The 21,321-nt window shown below is 38.8% G+C and overlaps 1 protein-coding gene across 2 annotated transcripts in view; it reads left to right on the top strand.

Moving 5' to 3' along the window:
* The first annotated feature begins 2,224 nt into the window (after nucleotides 1–2,224).
* Nucleotides 2,225–21,321, top strand: part of HOOK1 (hook microtubule tethering protein 1) — a 74,455-nt gene continuing 55,358 nt past the window's right edge. For both annotated transcript variants that reach the window (XR_014808143.1, XM_084964914.1), the window contains exons 1-3: nucleotides 2,225–2,472; nucleotides 10,166–10,251; nucleotides 19,042–19,114. Coding sequence is in view for 1 of the 2 variants with exons in the window: in XM_084964914.1 (XP_084821040.1) it covers nucleotides 2,410–2,472; nucleotides 10,166–10,251; nucleotides 19,042–19,114 (222 nt within the window). In the remaining variant the exon portion in view is untranslated. The remainder of the gene's footprint in view (nucleotides 2,473–10,165; nucleotides 10,252–19,041; nucleotides 19,115–21,321) is intronic.

Here is a 21,321-nt window from a genome sequence, read left to right as displayed (position 1 = left end):
TCATAATGTATTTAATCATTCCTCTTTCAGACATTTAATGGCTGTTTCTTTTTTTGCTTTGATAAATAGCACCGCAATCAACAACTTTGTTGGCATCTGATTATTTTCTTAGAATAGATTTTGGAAGTGAAATTATTGGTTTAAAGGCTTCGAACATTTTAAAGATTCTAGACATTTATTCTCAAAAACTTTTCAGAAAGATTGTGCCAATTTACAATTCCATGGTGTTTAATAAAAGTTTTTTTCAATTGTCCAAATTGATACCAACTTTTAGAAATGAATCCCAGTATTTTTTACATGACAGCCTGCAATGTATTAGGCTTTTCTTTTAATATCTTTTTTCCTAGTATAATGTTTTCTAATTAAAAAATAGAAAAAAAATTTCTAAAATGTTTGCTCTAATTGTATATGAAAACACACTTTTCAATATTATTTTGTTTTATTTCAGCGATTCATGTTTTGCATTATTCTAACTTTTCATACGTGTTTGAAATATTTGTATCTTCTCTGAATTCACTGATCATGTCCTTCACATATTTTCCCAGAAGATCGAGTGTCATGAAGAGAATTGGGCATCTTTCCCTTAGAATCTATTCTCTGCTTGTACAGAGCCCAGAAAGGTAACTCAATTGCGTCTTACTCTTCTTAAATATTTTGAGTAGTTTAATCACCTGTAGCTTTTAGTGATAAGTGTTCTCATACATTTCTAAGCATATATTACTGTAGTAACTCATATCTGCCAAGGAGTTTTTAATGCATGAAAATCTTCCATATTCATTATTATTTTTGACCCTGTGGGGTAGCAAGGCAGGTCAGTGTCATTACCATAACTTTAGGAATGTGTAAGGTTCGGTTCCACAGGAGAAAGCTGTCAACAGCCAGTGGAGAATAAAGTCAAGACTCAGATCAGGTCTTCAATTCCTATATATTTTACTTTTCATTAAGTTATAGTGCTAATGTCGCTAGTGTCCAGAAATAGAAGATGACTCCACACAGGGTAAGAAAGTTCTGCAATAATGATAAGGGACTGGATAGCAAATGCATATACAGTATTTTTAGAATGAGACTGATTTACATTTGGGGGCTTTTAATTGCAGTCATCCGTCAGTTTTAAACTTTCAAAATCTAAATATAAAGACACAGCAATATAAATGAGCCAGCTGCATTTTCACACAGAGCATGAATTGATGAGTTTATGAATGAGTTAAGTGATGGAAATCAACAGTAAGAGTAATAATATTCCAGTCCATTTCAACAGCCTGAGCTATGTATCAGTACCTTGGAGAGTTTCCAACTTTACACTGCCCCTCGCCCAGAACAATCTCAGAGAAAACAAGTTTTTAACTTGTCCAAAGAAAAATAGGAAGCATTATATATTGGTATCTTCCACGTTTTTTGAAATCTTTTTACTTCCTGAAAATGGTCTTCCCTTTGGCCCCATTTAAAATAAAATGTCTGTGGTCTGTGATCTTGTGAGAGCTTATTTGATTTAAGCAGCTTTTGGGGATTTTTCCCTCCCTTAAGATACATATTTCTTTGCCACATCTGCAAATTAAAATATCCTTTTCGAGTGCCTAGAAGAAAATCAGCTTTCCCTATCTCAGGTGGTTTTTATTCATGGGTAGGATCTATTTCTGAAGACGTTATGGAAGCAAAGTGTGGGTCTCCACAGGTGTAGCCAGGAACTGCCCTACTGGTGAGGAAGGAGGCGGGAAGACGCGGGAGCCCTCCCTGCGTACCCTTGAGGCCAGCTGCTGCTTTTGCCCTTTGGGTTGCGCCAGGTTCGGCCTCACCAATGCCCCGTCACGCACGCGCACTCGCCGCCTCGGCCATCACAGTACCTGCCAGGTCACAAACCGGTTCCCACCCGCTCGCGCTCTCACCCTGAGGCTCCGCCTTGTCTCACGCTGATTGGGTGGAGCTCAAGAGGAGGTGTCCAATCAGCAATCCCTCCTGCTCAACCTATTCCCACTTTTCCCGCCCCCTCCCCACCCCACCCTTCTGTCCCCGGCACCTGCCTTCTTTGTGACTGGTGCGCGCCCAGGTCACTCAGTGTGGCGGGGCGAGGCGTGCGGGAGTGGGAAGGAGGGGGTAGGAGAGGGTGGGAAGAGGGCGGGAAGGGGAGGGGAGGGGCGGGGTTCAGGTGCCGAGCGGTGGGGATCGGGCCAGACGGGGGAGGGGGCGAACTGAGGAGTGGAAAGGGGCGGGGCGGAGCGGGGGAGGCGGCGAGGAGGGGGTTACGCCGGCGACGTCGGCAGCGCGAGGCTTCGCGCGTGAGCTGCGCGGGCGCTGGGCCTGGCTACCGAGCTTTCCTGGCGAGCGAGTAGGTCGTCGACGCCGGCTCCTAGGGGAGCGCGAGGGAGGAGGGAAGTGTTGGTGTAAGCGGCGTTGTCGACAGCCATCCCGGGCATGGAAGAAACGCAGCCGCTTTCGCAGTCCGAGCTGCCACTGTGCGACAGCCTCATCATCTGGGTGAGTACGAGGGGGCGAGAGGCACCGGGGGGTCACGGCCAGTTGCCGAGGTTCCATATTCTCCCCACGGGAGCCTGTGGAGTAGCTGGGGCCACCTGCACCCCAGACTAGGCTCGTTGCCCTCCGCGCCTCCAGTCGCCCTTGACCTCGAGAGTGCCACCTGCGGGTCGCGGAGCAGGTGTGCTTACGTGAGTGTATGTTTAAGTCTTTGGGGGCGGGGGGGGGGGTAAAGGGAGCTCTGCGGGGCGGGACAGAGGAGGATCGTCATACCCCTCTGACCGTGCTGCTTGCTAACAGCTGTGGCTGGAGCCAATTGCCCACCCATCCCCACCGTCCCATTTTCTACACCTGCCCTCCGCCCAAGCGCTGGACTTGCTGGGCCACTGTCTTTTGCCTTCCATCTGCTAAACAGCCTTCCCATTGGGACCTTTATGCATTTGGAAGTGAAGATCTCTCCAAAACCTCCCTCCGACTCCAACCACCTTGCTCTGCTTGGACACAGGTGGCCAAGAGGTGGTTGTAGTTCGTGTATCAGTGCTTCTCTTGGGCCCCAGAACGTCAGTTTTGTAGAAGCCGGGTAGAAGAGATGTTTCCACATATTTCCTGCGTGGAGAAGATATGTTGGGGCTGGGGGCTTGTATTCCTTTTTCTTACTGGTACCCTTCCCCATCCAATGGACAGGCATTTTCTTTAAAAAAAAACAAAACAAAACAAAACAAAAACCAAAAACTGGCCATTTTCGTTTGCACTTTTCAGTGTTTAATATTTCTATTAATTTGTGTTGTGTTTGGACGGTCAGGGTCTACCCTCAGTATTCCTGTCAGCAAAACAATGTCTCGGCTTTTGGAGGTGCTCAGCCATCAGAGAGCTGACATTCAGGTGTGGTTTCTAACCCATATTGGGCAAGATTGGTGCTTGATGATCCACAAGGTGCTGTCAGTGATCCTCATCCTCAAACCAGTTGTTTAGTTTTGTGTAGGCAAGGGAGTGTGTGCAGAATGGAATATAAACAGACTGGATTAGGAGGCGGTTATTGGTTGATGAGATTCCCCATCTATCTCTCGATGCCTATAATTCAAAAGCATGAGAAGTCAGGAAATGTTTCTGGCAGTGTGTGAAGTCTATTGGAAACAACTGTAATGTAAAGCCACTTTTACACTTTGGAGGTAAATAGCTTTTGCTCTAAGTGGAATGCAGGTATCTGGGGTTTCTAAGTTAAAAGCAGTTAGCTAACTGTTCATCTGCATTTTCACTTAAAATAAGTATGGGGATTTAGATGCACTATTTAAGGCAGTCATGAGACAAGACAACATTACTTCTAATTATGTTTTATTAAAAAAAGTGACTAATTAAAGGGTGAATCCTAATGTTTTGCATTGTTGCTCTCAATGTCTCACTTAAGTAGTAAACAGTCTTTGTGATGTCATTGACTTATGTATGAGGTGGTGGTGAAGCATGGGATTTTCCTGAATTGTGTTTCGAATTTTAAAATATTATGTGACTATATCCATTCTTTTTAATCAGTACTTATTGAGTTCCTACTTTATGTATGACCCTGAGAAAGAAAGATACCAAGAATAATAAAAGAATTTTCCATTTTAATTGATGTGCTTATTTTTTATAATGGAATGCAGACTTTCTTAAAAACTGTAAAAATGTTATATATATATATATCCTAAGGAATGATAAGGAATTGTAGATGACAGGCTGTAATTGCTTGTTTGCTTCTCCATTTCTCTCTCAGGCTCCTGAAATATTATGGAGAAAATGGAATTAATGGGGCAGACTGTTGCCTTCAGATGCTACACAGCCAAAACCTCCTGTTCCCATAACACTGCCCAGCTTTATGATTAAGAATAACTTCAGGGATCCTCTCACATTTCTCTTTGCAAACCTTTATCAGTACCTAGTTTGAACCCCACCTCTTCTCCCCATCAGAAAAACGGCCGCCTTCTTATCTTTGGCTCTAGCTCTAGAGCCACCCTTTCCACCTCTACTAAAACTTTGTTATTTGTCCCCTTTCAGTATTCATTTCTTCTTTTCCATTAGCTCCTTCTCTTAAAAAGATATTCTGTCTTTTAAAAGAAAAAGCAAAGAACCACTACTGACTGCTAAAACCACACTATAGTCCCCCTTTTCTTCATAGCCATATTTCTTGCTTTTTTTTTTTTTTTTTTTTTTTGTCTTTTTGCCTTTTCTAGGGCTGCTCCCGTGGCATATGGAGGTTCCCAGGCTAGGGGTCTAATAGGAGCTACAGACGCCGGCCTACGCCAGAGCCACACCAACGTGGGATCTGAGCCTCGTCTGCAACCTACACCACAGCTCACAGCAACACTGGGTCCTTAACCCACTGAGCAAGGGCAGGGATAGAACTCGCAACGTCGTGGTTCCTAGTTGGATTCGTTAACCACTGAGCCACCATAGGAACTGTGCTTTTTTTTTTTTTTTTGGCTTTCTAGGGCTGTACTGGCAGCATATGCAAGTTCCCAGGCTAGGAGTCAAATTAGAGCTACAGTTGCTGGTTTACACCACAGCAACATGAGCTCTGAGCCAAGTGTGCGACCTATACCACAGGTCATGGCAACACTGGAACCTTAACCTACTGAGTGAAGCCAGGGATCGAATCCACATCCTCATGGATGCATGTCGGGTTTGTTTCTGCTGAGCCACAAAGGGAATTCCTCTTGCCTTTTTAAATACTCACCCTTTATACCTTTTGAACTTTTATGTATTCCTCAGCACACTGTACTTGAGCTCTTTTCTCTAAGGTCTTCGACTTCCTGGGCTTGGCAAACTGGGAACTATTATATTATGCTTATCTTATTCTATGATTCCTTTGCGAAATCATCTTCTGCCTTAGTTTCTTCGGTACCTGCCTCTGATGATGATTTACCTCTATGGATGATTCCCAGTGAACTCTGCTGTCTTATTTTAATTTTACCAGCCACTGCATTGTTGGTGTTACCTCACCTCCCCCCACTTCTGCAAACTGGCCTCAGGCCACACTCCTCCCTGCCCACCATGCCACATTGACTTTCTTTTTCTTGAAGAAGTTAAGCCTTTTTTTTTAAAATGCCTCAGTGCTTTTTAACATCTCTTCCTTCCACCTAAAATATCCTCCTCCTAGTTCTTCCAGTGGCTTCTTACCATTCAGTTCTTGGGTCTGTTGGCATCTTTCAGAGAGACTGACAGTGAGTGACCTGTTTCCTGCTCCTATCCCATTGTAACTGTTAAACCCCTTTCTGTTGTGTCTATAACACTTAACATTTTCTGAAGTCATTGCATTTGCTCTTTGGGGTCTGCTCTATCCCCAGGAACAAGAACTGACAAGGATCTCCAGGGTAACCTTGAATCACAGTGGTAATTGTAAATATCCTTGTCTTGGTCCTGACCTCAGAGAACAGTTTTGGTAGATAGCTGGGGTACATTTTTAACTGTTTCCTAGAGGATTGATGGTTTTCAACAAATAGAAATAAGGACAAATTAGTTTTCCAGACACATAATGTGAGTGGTCTTTGATGATAAATTGAAAGAAGGTAATGGGGAGTTCCTGTTATGGTCCAGTGGTTAACGAACCCGACTAGCATCCATGAGGACTTGGGTTTGATCCCTGGCCACGCTTAGTGGGTTAAGGATCTGACATTGCTGTGAGCTGTGGTGTAGGTTGCAGACTTGGCTTGGATCCTGCATTGCTGTGGCTCTGGCTTAGGCTGACAGCTACAACTCTGACTAAACCCCTAGCCAAATAATGGAGGTGAGAAACAGCTGGTAGTAAACTGTGTTTTTTCAACACTGGACGTTGCTCCAGAATGGTAGAACTGCCATTAACAGAGGTAGAGAAATCATCAAGAAAAGTTGATTAGATGAAGAGATGCTTCTTTTGGCAGTTTTTAAAAGGTTATATTATGATTTGGAATTCACCTTAAAATGATTACTTCTTAGAAATGTTTTACTGCTACTTAGCAAAAAATTCAGAGCTGAAGGATAAATTTGGGCATCACTTACATTGTGGAGATAGCATATGAGAGTTCAAAGTAGATGTGTGAAGATAAATTTAATTCTGACTCTTGGCTTTGTGACATTTGAAAATTTAAAGTGTTTGGACTTTAATTTCACCAATAAAATTAGAGTGTTACATCAGGTTTTTTGTTTTTTTTTTTTTTTTTAATAGTTCACTTGGCTCTTGCAGTCTTTGACAGACAGGAGAAGGAAAAACTAATACCAAATATATTCCCAAATTAACCAAAAAAAAAAAAGTGTGAAAGGCTGAATCATGTTAATGAAGATCTTAAAACTCAAAGCAGGAGTTCCTATTATGGCTCAGTGAGTTAGGGGCCCGATGTTGTCTCTCTGAGAATGTGGGTTCCATCCCTGACCTCACTCAATGGGTTAAGGATCTGGCATTGCCACAGGCTACAATATAGGTCACACTTGGGGCTTGCATCTGATGTAGGCTGCAGCTACAGCTCCAATTTGGCCCCTGGCCTGGGGAATTCTGTATGCTGCAAGTGCAGCTGTGAAAAGAAAAAACAAAAAGAAAAAAACAAAACTCAAAGCAGTGATCCTTTTTCTGAAATGAGCAGCTGGAAGAGGAGAATTTGAAAATTAATAGTTTTTGTGGCTATCAATTTGAAAACTCTTTTTTTCTTTGATGTCTTTGCTGTGTATTATTGAAGCAGTTTAGGAACAGCATTTCCACATTTCTGATTATTTGCTTTATTTAAAAGTAAAGAAGAAAGTAAAATATTACTTGCCAGAATACCCTGTTTAGCGATGGAAACCCTATCTGTCCTTTTTAGGTCATTCACTAAAAAGACTTGTGCCTTTCCACCTCTGTAAAGAGTAGTGTGAAAGAGCACATTTTCTTTTCTCCCCCCTGCTCTGACCTCACCCCCACAGTGAACTTTTTAATTTCGTCACACTTCTTGGTTATAAAGTCTTTCAGTTTAGCCAAATGAAATGACATTCTCTGTTATTTAATTTATTTTGCAACTAGTTTAAGAAAACACTTTTCATGGCTATAAAAAGGAGAAAACGATCTTAATCTAGGAATGGTGGGCAAGAGGAACTCAGTGTATTTACTTCTTTTCCATATTTCTTCACTATTTTGCCTAATAGTCTGCGCCTCATGAGATTGTCTTTTTTTAATTATTATTTTTTTAAATTTTTCAGCTGCCCCACAGTATATGGTGTTCCCAGACCAGGCATCAGATCCCAGCCACAGTCGCCACCTAAGCTGCCCATGTGGCATGCCAGATCCTTAACCCACTGTGCCCGGCCAAGTATCGAACCCGCGCCCCAGCACTCCTAAGACGCTGATCCCATTGCACCACCGTGGGAACGCCTCAAATTGTCTTTCTAAAATCACTAATCATATCCATTTTGTAGAAAGTTAATGTTGTAAAGTGTAAGTAGGAAGAGTTGAAAAGTGGGAGCCACAGTTTACCTGAAAGTATATTATTATCATCCTTTTAAAGATGTCCTAAAACCTGGAGTTTTCCTTGTATCCAACTGAAAAGTCCTTCTTATTTTATATTTTAAATATGCCATGAATTCATGCCATCCTCTCAGTCAGCATTATTCTGACTAATCTCAGCATGCGTCAAAATAATCAAAAAGACCACAGCAGGAGCCTTCTAACTGACCCAAGCATAAAGCCGCTCTGTGTTACTCTTGTTGCTGTCCGGAACATACTAAAGATGTCGCTTTCCTCCTTGTTACTCTTCAGTGATTCTTCATCACCCAGAGCGGTGGTTTTACAAAATTGATGTACATAAGAATCATTCGGGGATTTTCTGATTTAATGTGTCTGGAGATTGTAATACATATTGTTCTTAGACATTACACTTTTCTGACTCACAGCTAATGTGGTAACAGCTGTTGAGTTCCTACCATGTGCCAGGCACTGATCTAAGTACACTGTGTTTGCTAATTTATTAATTCTCACAACGATCTTGCGAGGTAGAAACTATTCTACTCTTTCCCCATTATACAGATGATAGCGGTAGGATAAGTACAGACTTCTTGCTGTGGCCCTCCAGAGTTCTGACCCATACCTGTTTTTCAACTCCCATGGTTGTTTGGCTTTGCACTGAACATGCAAAGAAATCCAGCAACACTGAACCGCATGTTGCCTAAAAATACCACCTCTTTTCATGTGTTTGTGCTTTTATCGAGTTGCTCTTTCTTTTTTTTCCTTTTTTCTTTTTTATAGGACTGTATCTTTGTCATAGGGAAGTTCCCAGGGTAGGGGTCAAATCAGAGCTGTGGCTGCCAGCCTGCACCACAGCCACAGCAATGCAGGATCCAAGCTGCGTCTGACCTACACCACAGCTCACAGCAAGGCAGAATTCTTAACCCATTGAGCGAGGCCAGGGATCGGAATCCGCATCTTCATGGATACCAGTGGGTCCATTAACCACTGATCCATGACGGAAACTCCTTCATGTTACTGTTTCTTAAAGCTTCCTTCCCCTGGCTGTCTTTACTCAAGACTTTCCATCTAGGAATCATCCCTAAGAAGTCTTCCCTCAATACAAGCCCTAATTAGATGAGTTGACTAATCTCTATTTCAGAAGATTTTGTGCATACTACAATCATGGGACTACAAATGACATCTATAAATCATTTGTGTCTTTTTCTCTACTAAACTCTCAATTGAAGCTACTTGAGGGTAGAAACCTGGTGATTTTCCTTTGTAACTCCATCCTATACTGCAGTGCCCTACATAGAGTAGAGGCTCAGTAAAGTATCTTTATCTTTGTTCTTTGAAATCGCCTGTGGCTAGATTTAGTTTGTGTTGTATTACAATAATGGAGACAGATTTGTAGAATCTCAAAATGCACAGAACCATTAAAGGTGTATTATGGTGATAAAGTAATGAATTAGTAATTGAATAGTAAAGGAGATGAATATGTCTTGGAAAAGAGAATCATAGCATGTTTAATTTAAGATATTTACAGGTTGAGATTTTATCTCCAGAAAGTATATAATCCATTTTAGCTCTGTTGTAATTTGCTTTTTAAAATCCCTCTACGTTGTATTTGCTTATTAGAAATAAGTGCCACTGTTCCACTTTTCTTTTTAAAATATACATGAATGTTTAGCAAATAGAGATTTGAAAAGTTAGTAATATCTAAAGCCAGTGTAGCTAGAAACAACTTGACATGGTGAGGGGGGCCCTGGACTGTTCATGCTCTAAGGGTAACTGTTGGCAGAGGTCCCGCCTTATTTTAGAGCTCATTGATCAGTTAGGTAGGCTTGACATTTCTGCCTTTGTTTTCCTGCCAAATAATATGAATGAAATTTCAACTTGTAAATGTTAGGTTATCTTAAAGTTATTTTTCTGATGTTATTCTCCTCAACATAGACAAAACACAGATTGTTACTATGTTAAGCATCCTATGCATAGTTTTTAGAATTTCTGAAGTACTTCATACTTGACATCAATATATTTGACTATTTTAGGTATAATATTTAACAATATTTTATGAAGTGCTTAGTATTTTTATAAAAGTATTACATAGTCATAGCAATGTATTAGTACAGTTTCATTTATTTGGCAAGGTCTGAATTTAAATAGTTTTCTCTCTAGTGTTCATTTATATATTTGACTTTGGCGGGGGGGGCAGGCAGTAAGGCTACCCTTTGGGTATAAAGAGGCAGTTAAGTAGTTTGTTTTATGTCATTTTAGCTACAGACATTCAATACTACTGCGCCTTGTCAGGATGTCAAACAGCTGACTAATGGAGTTGCCATGGCACAAGTTCTTCATCAAATGTAAGTAGTAATGAGACTCTTGCTGAAATAATTGTAAGCCTGGTTTCAAGGAAGAAAATTTAGGCTTGTATTCTAAAGTTATTGAAACTTCATCCTTTTCAGTGAAGACAGGCATTCTTGAATCGAGGGAACAAAAACGTTTACCACTTGATTATTTCTGTTTGTTCATGGAGATACATCTCAATTAAATAAGATGCATTCAGGATTCTTATCTATTCAAGAGATGTTAATTTTAAACCTTTTTTGGTCATGTTCATAAGTTATAGTTACTGGGAAAGAAACAGGTTAAATGAGTGGTATAATTTCTTATAGTGTTTCCTTCAGCTATACTATTGCCATTTTAGGGTATCAGTGCATGGAGGTTATTATTTTTGAGGTAATTGAAACATAAAATACTGGATTTGGAAAAAATATTAAATATAAAATCTATGGAGTTCCCGTTGTGTCTCAGTAGTTAATGAACCTGACTAGCATCCATGAGAACGCGGGTTCAATCCCTGGCCTGGATCAGTGGGTTAAGAATCCCACATTGCCGTGAGCTGTGGTGTGGGTCACAGACATGGCTCATATCCTATGTTTCTGTGGCTGTGGTGTAGGCCAGTTGCTACAGCTCCAATTCGACCCCTAGCCTGGGAGCCTCCATATGGTGAGGGTGCAGCCCTAAAAAGACAAAAGACAAAAAAAATTTTTAAATCTATATTTGAAGTAATAGTAGTAATTGTAGGAATCCACTACTAATGAAATGTTGTATAAATGAAATTTGAAGTTGCAAATGCTGAAGAACTTTTACCAGTAAAGTGATTCTGTTTGGGTTGGGCCCACTTTATATAATTATAGAAAATCATGGACTTGGAGAAGAGACTTGTGGTTGCCTGATGGGAGGGGGAGGGAGTGGGAGGGATCGGGAGCTTGGGCTTATCAGACACAACTTAGAATAGATTTACAAGGAGATCCTGCTGAATAGCATTGAGAACTATGTCTAGATACTCATGTTGCAACAGAAGAAAGGGTGGGGGAAAACTGTAATTGTAATGTATACATGTAAGGATAACCTGACCCCCTTGCTGTACAGTGGGAAAATAAAAAAAAAAAAAAACAAAACAATATCAAAGGTTCCAAATTTGTTATTTCATAATTTTTGCCAAAAATTTTGTAAGAATTAGGGTATAGTGTCTACAATATGAGCCATACCTCTAGTAGGACAAAGAGGGCCAATTCTGTAATCAAAATTTATTAATTAATAGTCATATTGATTTTGTATTAGCTTACTTTTATGATAATAAATCTTCAATCAGGCCAGAATCCTATCTCTGCTACATGATTTTATGTGTAAGAAATTGTTTAATGATTGCCTTCATTTTGTAAAGGTTTTTATGATTGACTTTGAAAAACCCTGTAGATGGGTTAGCAAAAATCCTTTACCACTCTTAGAAAAACAACTTAAAACAATATCATAATCTCTGTTACTTGGAATCTTCAAAACGATTTAAAATAGACAGATTTTATGGTTAACTCAAGTTTAACACTTTAAAAGATAAATTTAGCATGTTAACATTCTTTTGGCAGTCTTTCTAAAATATGCCTTACTCCTCTGCTTACTTAAAAATGTTTTTTTTTTTTCTTCTTCTTTTCCTTTTTACAGCTGTACCTGTGGCATAGGGAAGTTCTTGGGCTAGGGGTAGAGTGGAAGCTGCGGCTGAGGCCTGTGCCACAGCTTGTGGCAACACCATATCCTTTACCCACTGAATGAGGCTAGGGATTGAACCTGCATCCTCACAGAGACAGTGTTGGGTCCTCAACCTGACAAGCCACAGCGGGAACTCCTTAAAAATGTTTCTTGGTGTTTCTGTCATTGCTTAGTTGTTAATGAACCTGACTAGTATACATGAAGATGTGGGTTCAATCCCTGGTCTCACTCAGTGGGTTAAGGATCTGGCGTTGCTGTGAGCTGTGGTGTAGGTTGCGGACAAGACAAGGCTCAGATCCGAAGTTGCTGTTGCTGTGGCTGTGGCGTAGGCCAGCAGCTGCAGTTCCAGTTGACCCCTAGCCAGGAAACGTCCATATGCTGCAGGTGTGGCTCTAAGGAAAGAGAAAATTTTCTTGTTTTATTTATTTATACTCTTATTTATTCAGAGTGATTTAATTGGTCAGAACTAGACTTCTGAACGTGGACCTTTCTTGATTTTATGGGAAAGTCATCGTTATTGTTGTTAGGATGTATGACCTTGTCCTTTCCCATTGTTGTGGGTATTGGAGTAGATGTAGCTGCAGTATAATTGGTATAGATGGAAGCCTGGTGTATGTTCACTCACTTCAAAGTGCCATCCAAAGATACCATCTGTATGTACCCATACAGCTTTATATATACCACAGTACAGTAGGTGAGACCCATTTTTACCATTACACAGTGATGTATATGGCTCTTTGACCGCCTATACACTAGCCCTATACCAGATGTTTAGAATAGGCTCAGGTCAGTTTTAGTTAAACTGTATCCTTTATCACCAACTCATTTTTGCATGTGTTGGATTCTGTTTTTATTGCTGATCCTCAGTCTCTGATTTTTTTTTTTTTCTGTTTGTTCTCTCATTTGTCTGTTACTGTCTTTTTATAGCTTTTCTGCAGGAATAATGAAAGAGCCAACCAGTCAGAAAGTCTCTTTCTTCATGAAAGAAAAAGAGCTGTTTATAAAACAAATGACAGTGATCTAAAATTGGGCCTAAACCTCTTTTTTGCTTCATTTGCCTTTTTTTTTTTTTTTTTTGGCATGTATTTAGATGTCTAAGACGCCTTATCATATGAGAACCAATGTAAGTGTGTTTTTCCTTTTGAACCTCCTTCCAGTTTGGCCAGCTTTTCAGAAGTCTGGATCCAGAGAGTGAAACTGAGAACATACATTTTCCCCTAGTTGGGTCAGTGTATCATATTCCTGCTAAAAGGGCAAATTTTACCATATTTCTTTGACACCTCAAAGCACTTGTTTATATATGTTACAGTTTATTATGTATTGCATCATTGACTGTTGTGATTTACATCAAATCACATCAAAGTTATCCCTGAAGAAGTTATCCTTGCTTTTTAAGGAAGTACATCTACTAATAAAATGTATTAAAATGCTGTTCGTAACAGATTTAAAGAGGCTTATTGTTTGTGGTGATTAAACCCATCAGGCTTACTTGTTTATGTCTTTTTTTTTTTTTTTTTTTTTTTTTTTTTGCCATTTCTTGGGCCGCTCCTGCAGCTTATGGAGGTTCCCAGGCTAGGGGTCGAATCGGAGCTGTAGCCGTCGGCCTACGCCAGAGCCACAGCAACGCGGGATCCGAGCCGCATCTGCAACCTACACCACAGCTCACGGCAACGCCAGATCCTTAACCCACTGAACAAGGGCAGGGATCGAACCTGCAACCTCATGGTTCCTACTCGGATTCGTTAACCACTGAGCCACAACGGGAACTCCAGGCTTACTTGTTTACAAGTAGAATCTTGCCATCCTGTGTGTAATTCGCATAGAGAGAGCAGTAGCTCACATAACACACAATGTAGATATCACACATAAAAATACAAATATGTATGCATATGTATGGGAATATACACACATATATGTATGCATATTTTGTGTATATAAATATCAATACTTATTTTTTTTGCTGCGCCCACAGTATACAGAAGGTCCTGGGCAGATCCTTAACCCAGTGAGCCATGAATGAAAACTCCTAAATGTCAATGTCCTAACACAAAAAAATTGCTATTTAAAAATATTTAGATTGAATGCCTTCTATATGATCAGCTAATTTTTTTAGTATTTCACTTTTTTTAAACCGATATGGGTGTTATCTTCTTTTCTACAAAATATATCTTACTGTAAATGCGTAATTTGACATCTAATTCTCTGCTAATTAAACCCTGTAGAAGAGAATAAGAAAAAAATGCCTGCTGATTGTGTTGGTTAACATTCTGCATGCTCCTATATTGTTTTTGTTTTGTTTTGTCCTTCCAGCTTTATTGAGATTAAAATTAACATATAACCTTGTGGAAATTTAAGGTGTGCAACACAATTATTTTCTGTATGTATATATAGTAAAATGATTACCACAAAAGTGTAGTTAACATATCTTCACCTCACATAGTAACCTTTTTGTTTCATTGTGGTTTTGTGGGTGAGAATTTGTAAGATATACTCTTAGCAACTTTCAAATATACAATAAAGTCTTGTTAACTATGGTCACCATGGTGTACATAAGTTCTGAAAAAACAAAACCCAAAAAACAAACAAAAAAAGGAAAGCAAAATTTAATGAAAAATTCTTTATTTACCTGAGGCAGTTATGCTTCGAATAATAAAATCTTAAAAATCAGTTCCCAAAGTATATGACTTTGGTAAGTCAAGGAATTATTACTCAGATTCCACAGTTCTTTAATAATTATCTTTAGTTCGAATACATAATATGTATCTCTTTTTTAAAATGTAGAAACTGTTGTTATTTTAAAAATACATGGGGAAAAACCCATAGCTACAATTTTTTTAGTTTTCTGGAGTTTCCATAACAAAGTGCCATAGATTGAGTGGTTTAAAACAACAAAAATGTGTTCTTTCAAAGTTCAAGAGATTAGAAGTCCTATGTCAAGATATTGGCTGGGCCGTGCTCCCTCTAAAACCTCTAGGTCAGGATCCTTCCTTGCTGCTTCTAGTCTCTGGTAGCCCCAGGCATCCCTTAGTTTGTGGCATCAGAACTGCAGTCTCTGTCTCCCTCTTCCCTCTGTGTCTGTGTCCTCTATCTTTTTCTCAGAAGGACGCCAGTCACAATGGATTGGGGGCTGCCCTAGTTTAGTATGACTACCTCTTGTCTTGATTACATCTTTAAGACCCTATTTCCAAATAAGGTCACATTCACGGGTACCTGGGGTTAGGCCTTGAACATATCTTTTTGGGGGACATAATTCAACCTATAACAGCTATGAATAGTGCATGCTATTTCCCCCAAAAGAAAGGCTTAGCTTTGTCACTTTAAGCACCAGATAACTTCTCTGCTTTTTTTTCTATTGCCTTTGATTAGACATTTTTACAAGAGGGAGAAGAATGAGACAGAGAATGTAGAATATCTAGAGACCTCAAGTATTATGCACTTAAATGTTCATTCATTGATTCATTTAGTAGATATTTGAGCACTTAAAATAATAAATCATTGTAGCCAACATCTGAGTATTTACTAAATGTCAAACATTGTTGTATACCCTGTACATATGATACTTCATTTTATTTTTACTGTTCTGTGACATTACTTTTTATTCTCAGTTTATAGATGAGGAAGTAGAGGTCTATAGAGGTAACATGACTTTTGTAAAATCAAATAATGAGTAAAATAGCAAAGCTCAGATTTTTATCACTTTGGTCTGACTAAATCAGTGCCCTCAGCCAGCTATAATGATTGAGGTCTAATACCTTGAACTCCTCCTGATAGATTTTGACTTTGGGGTGTTAATAAATGAAAGGTCAGATATGCATGTCCAAAGTGCAGATCACAATCTGATGTGTTCAGTGCAGAAGGCCTTTTGATTATTTAAGAAGAGTGGTCTCAGGGTGTCCCTTGAAGCAACACACCTATGCTGTGTCTAGTAACCAGTAAGCATTTATTATTACCTGTATTTAGTTGGTAAAATTGTGAAGACAACTACCATGGGTGGAGTTAGAAAATGATCATGTAGTATGTCTTACTTAACTTTTATTTAGAAAACAGTTGCACCACATTTCACTCCCTTAGTTTTACGTTCCCTTCTTATTTGGTGTCTCTTTAATTTCATTGAAGTTCTGGGAAGTACTAGAAAAAAGGAGCTAGTTTTTGCAGCCAAATGCCTATTTAAGGCATGTAGGTGTGGCAGTGCAAAAAAGTAGAAAGAAGGATATGTTCTGAGATTGGATATCAGGTTTACTAATGGGAAAGGTTGGCTGCCATTATCATTGCTTGAGAAGGATGAATTTGTTTATAAGAAAGGGAGCAAGAGATACATTTTTATGGAGAAGTTAGAAAGTATTTCTCCATTAGCATATTACCAACAGAATGCTTATATCTCTTCAAAATTTGTGTGTTCAAACCCTGACTCCCACTGTAACTGTATTCGAGTTGGGGCCTCTAAGGAAGTAATTAAACAAGGTCATAAGAGCAAGGCTATGATCCAGCAGGATTAAACTCCTTATTAGAAGAGAATTTGGAGAGCTCACATTTTGTCTATAAACATATACAGAGAAGAGGTCATGTGAACACACACCAAGTTGGTGGCACCTTTAAGTCAGGAGAAGAGATCTCAGAATGAAACCTGCCTTGCTAGCATCTTGATTTTGGACTTTCTAGCCTCCAGAACTGTGAGAAATAAATTTCAGTTGTTTAAGCCATCCAGTCTATGATATTTTGCTATAGCAGCCTGAACAGACTCTAAGAAATAGGGTTGAAGTTGACTTGAGAAGGGAAGGAAGACAAGTAGGAATACCGGAGGGAGCATTAAAAGAGGTTACCTCCAGATCCATTTTCTGAAGGTAATTACAATGGAATTACAGAATTATGGAATCATATATGAAGCTTTTTTTTAAGGGTAACTTAGAAGACTGGTGTAGTAGTCATAGTACTCCAAAGGAATAAAACCAATAAAATGTGTGTGTATACAATAGTATGTACAAACACACACACATACACCCCTACAGGATAAGAAAGAGATTTAAGAAATTGGCTCATGCGACTGTGTAGGCTTGCAACTCAAAACATCCACAGAATAAGTAGGCCAGCAGATCTGGGGCCGAGCTGATGTTGCAGCTGTATTCCACTGGCAGTCTGCTGGGAGAATTTCCTTTTTCTCAGTGGAGGTCAGTTTTTCTTCAGGCCTTCAACTGATTGGATGAGACCCACTCATATTATGGAGGGTTATCAGCTTTACTCAAAGTCTACTGATTTAAATGTTAATCTCATAGAAAATATATTGATCACTATAACAGCCAAGCATATTTGACCAATATATGGGTACTCTGGCTCTGCCAAATTGACACGTAAAATTAACCATCATAGTTGTCATTCCTGTTACTTAATCTGATGTCAAAAAAATGTAAATTTACTTTGAGAATTTTGATTCATTAAATGAATTCAGTCTTTTCTGGTAAATACCTGGTTAGAAATATTATTTATGCACTTAGCCAAGTTATTTTGGTAATTATAGCCTTAGTATCTGAGAAAAGTTGAGAATAGTGAATATTAATTTGCTCAAAAGAAAATGGTTACAGATTCCAATAAATGAATTGAAAGTGGTGAAACCATTTCTGGTTATTCCTGTCAGAAGTGATATCTTCTGATTAGCACATCTGAGGCAGCATGATTTCTGAAAAGCTAGGCACTGTTTTCTAGTTTCAGTTTTTTTTTTCTCACTTTTTAGGGCTGCCCTTGCAGCATATGGAAGTTCCCAAGCTCGGGGTCAAATCGGAGTTGGAGCTGGAGCTGCTGGCCTATGCCACAGCCACAGCAATGTAGGATCTGAGCCACATCTGCAATCTACACAACAGCTCATGGCAACACTAGTTCCTTAACCCACTGAGTGAAGTGAGTGTTCAGACCCACATCCTCATGGATACTAGTCAGGTTTGTTACAGCTGAGCCACAGTGGGAACTCCCTCAGCTTTGCATTTTGGAATTCATAATACTGCCTTGGTAAGAATCTCTTTTCCCTCACTTTAGTTAGCTGAACCGTAAAGTACAAATTCAGAAAAGACCTCTAAAACCTCTTCTAGCATTACCATTCTGTGATTTCTTTTTCTTTCTTTCTTTCTTTTTTTTTTTCTTTTTAGGGCCACATTCACAGCATGTGGAAGTTCCCAAACTCTAGGGGTCGAATAAAAGCTATAGCTGTTGTCCTACACCACAGCCACAGCACTACTGGATCCTTGACCCACTGAGTGAGGCCAGGGATTGAGCCCGCATCCTCATAGATGCTAGTCAGATTTGTTTTCCCTGCACCACAACAGGACGTCCTGTTCTGTGATTTCCTGCTGCTTAAAGCATTCATCACATTGTCCTTTGGGTATGGTTATTTGTGCTCTTTACTTTCTCCTTTTAATAGCCATTTCTCTAAGAATCAAGATAAGAAATTATTCATCTTCATATTAATCTTCAATTGCTTACTCAGATGAAGCACCTAAGTATTTGTTTAGAATTGAGTATATTATTAGAGTTCACTGTAGTCAGATGCTATTGTTAAAGACCTTATTATTAAATGCATAAAAATTTGACCTAACAATTTTTTCTCTTGGCCTTCAGCATCAATATAGGACTTAACTTTACAAGTTATTACTACATTTTTCCATGTACTAGTATATCTTGGAGCAAATACTGTTTTATCCTCAGTCCATTGAGGAGTAAGATTGGGGATAATAGGTCCTTTACCAAGTTACTATGATATTTAAATGAAGTAACGTGGAAGAACATGAAGCACAGTGCTTGATGCATAATAGGCACATCAAATCGTTTTCTTTTTTTCCCTTTATGATTGGGACTTTTACATCTCTCTGCTACTGGGGTGTCCAGTATGAGATACTTAGTAAATGTGTGTTAAATTGAAGAGTTCTTGACTTAATTCATAATGAGAAATTCCAAAAAAAACCCTCAGAAAAAAACCAAAAAACTCAATGAGTTAAATATTTGCTAGTCTTATTGAGGACAGACTTTAAGTTGGAAAATAACTTTCTCTACTGATTAAATTTGATAATTTCCATGTAATAAAAAGGTTTTAATATTCAGCATTTGTACTTTTGTTGTAGCGATATGGCTTGGTTCAATGAATCTTGGTTAAGCCGAATTAAAGAGGATATTGGTGACAACTGGAGAATAAAGGTATGCAGAACGGATGCTAGAAGTACTTGATCCCAGCAGTGGTTCTAAAACAAGCACTGGGCCTAAGTCGTCTTTTTTAAATTAACTGAAGGGTATATTTTATTGTGTATAGTTTGGATTTTGACACTTTTGTATGTTCTTACACTGTCACAATTAGCTACAGAACCTTTCCATTAACCCAAAACATGAATCTCTGCCACTTCCCAATTAGTCCTTCCTCCTGACTTGGCCCCAAGTGGCCACAGATCTTTCTGTCCCTGTAGATGCCACTTCTAGAGTTCCATAAAAAATGGGATCAGACATTACGTGTCTTTGGTTTTCTTTTACTCAGTGTAATGTTTCTGAGACTCATCCTTGTTGCCTGTATTAGTAATTATTTTTTTTGCCAAGGAGTATTTCATTACACTGACTTACTACAATTTGCTTAGCCATTTGCTTGTTGATGGATGTTTGAATTGTTTCTGTTCTTTCCTTTTCTAACATTGGTAATTTTTGTTCTTTATATTTTCTTTCTTCATAAATCTGGCTTGGTTTTTTTCATTTTTTAAAAATTTTTTCCCCAAAGAACTAGCTTTTCTTTTCTATTTTATCAATTTCCTTTATGATCTTTATTATTTCTTCTCTGCATCTACTGTTCTTGCTTCTCAGTCATCAGCTTTAAGCATTTTTCCCGAATGGTTGCCTTAGCCACATCCCACACATTTTGACACATTTAGTTTAAAATATTTGGTAATTTCCCTTGTGATTTTTCTTTTAACCCTTAGATAGATTAGAAGTAGACATTTCAAATTCTTTTTTTTTTTTTTTTTTTTTTGTCTTTTCTAAGGCCACACCTGCAGCATATGGAGGGTCCCAGGCTAGGGGTCTAATCAGAACTAGCCGCTGGCCTACGCCACAGTCACAGCAATGCAGGATCCAAGCCACGTCTGCGACCTACACCACAGCTAACTGCAATGCTGAATCCTTAACCCACTGAGCCAGGCCAGGGATCGAACCCATGACGTCATGGTTCCTAGTCGGATTCATTAACCACTGAGCCATGAAGGGAACTCCTCATATTCTAATATTTGAGGATTTTCTACGCATCTTTCTTTTATTTATTAATTTCTAATTTAATTCCATTTTAGTTTGAGAGCATACTCTGAATTCTTTTACATTTACTGAGACTTATTTTATAACCTAATATGTAGTCTCTCTTGATGAATATTCCATATACACTTAAAAGCAACATGTATTCTGCAGTTCTACATATATGAATTATTCCAGCTTTGTTGATAGTACTGTTTGCATCTTTTATATATTTATTGATTTTCTGTCTGATTATGCTATCAATTAAGGAAGGAGGAGTCCTCAAATCTTTAATGATGACTGTGGATTTGTCAGTTTCTTCTTTGAAGTCTACTAATTTTTTAATCATGTAATTTGAATGTGTTATCTAGTTTATATGCACTAAGTTTTATGTTTTCTTGATGAATGTATCTACTAATCATTATGAAATAACTTTCTTGATCCCTGGTAGTATTTCTTGTTTAGAAGTTTAAAATTTGTGTGATACTAGTGTAGCCACTCCAGTTATGTTATGATTATTTTTGCTAAGTATATCTTTTTCTCTTCTTTAGTCTGTGTATTTATGTTGAAAGTGATATGAACACCTAGTAGGTCTTACTTTTTTATCCATCGACAATCTCTTTATTTCGTTCTTTTTTAAAAAAAAATATTTTCTTACATTTCTGTTATCATTTAAATCCTTGAACATTTTAAACTAGCAGCTTTAACATTATTTTCTTCTAATTGTGTTGTCTCTCATTTTTGGGCTTGTTTCTATTGACTGAATTTTCTCCTCATTATAGTCCACATATTCCTGCTTCTTCACATGTGTGGTAATTTTTTATTGGATGCTAGACAGTGTGAATTTTATTGTGAGTGCTTGGTTTTTTGTATTCCTTTAAAGAGTGTTGGACTTTGTTCTTACAGGTAGTTAAAATTAAGATAATTGTGAATCAGTTTAATCCTTTCAAAGGTATGGGGCAGTGGAAGGCAACTCTAGAGTTATTTTCTCCTCTAGGGCTAGATTGGACTCACTGCTAAGTTGTGACCTTTTTGGGGTCTTTAGTGAATGTTTGTCCATACAGCACGGTCATGGTCTCCTTGCTCTGGCTGGTGGGAATTTCAACAGTTTCTGGCCCTGTGCAGTCTTCAGTAGTTAT

This window comes from Sus scrofa, chromosome 6 (genome assembly GCF_054392235.1).
Source record: "Sus scrofa isolate SSC_HxYL_T2T_F1_AM1 chromosome 6, Sscrofa_HxYL_maternal_Yorkshire_Landrace_v2.0, whole genome shotgun sequence".
NCBI lineage: Eukaryota > Metazoa > Chordata > Mammalia > Artiodactyla > Suidae > Sus > Sus scrofa.
The sequence above is the reverse complement of the archived record's forward strand: the minus strand, read 5'-3'. Positions and strand labels throughout refer to the sequence as shown.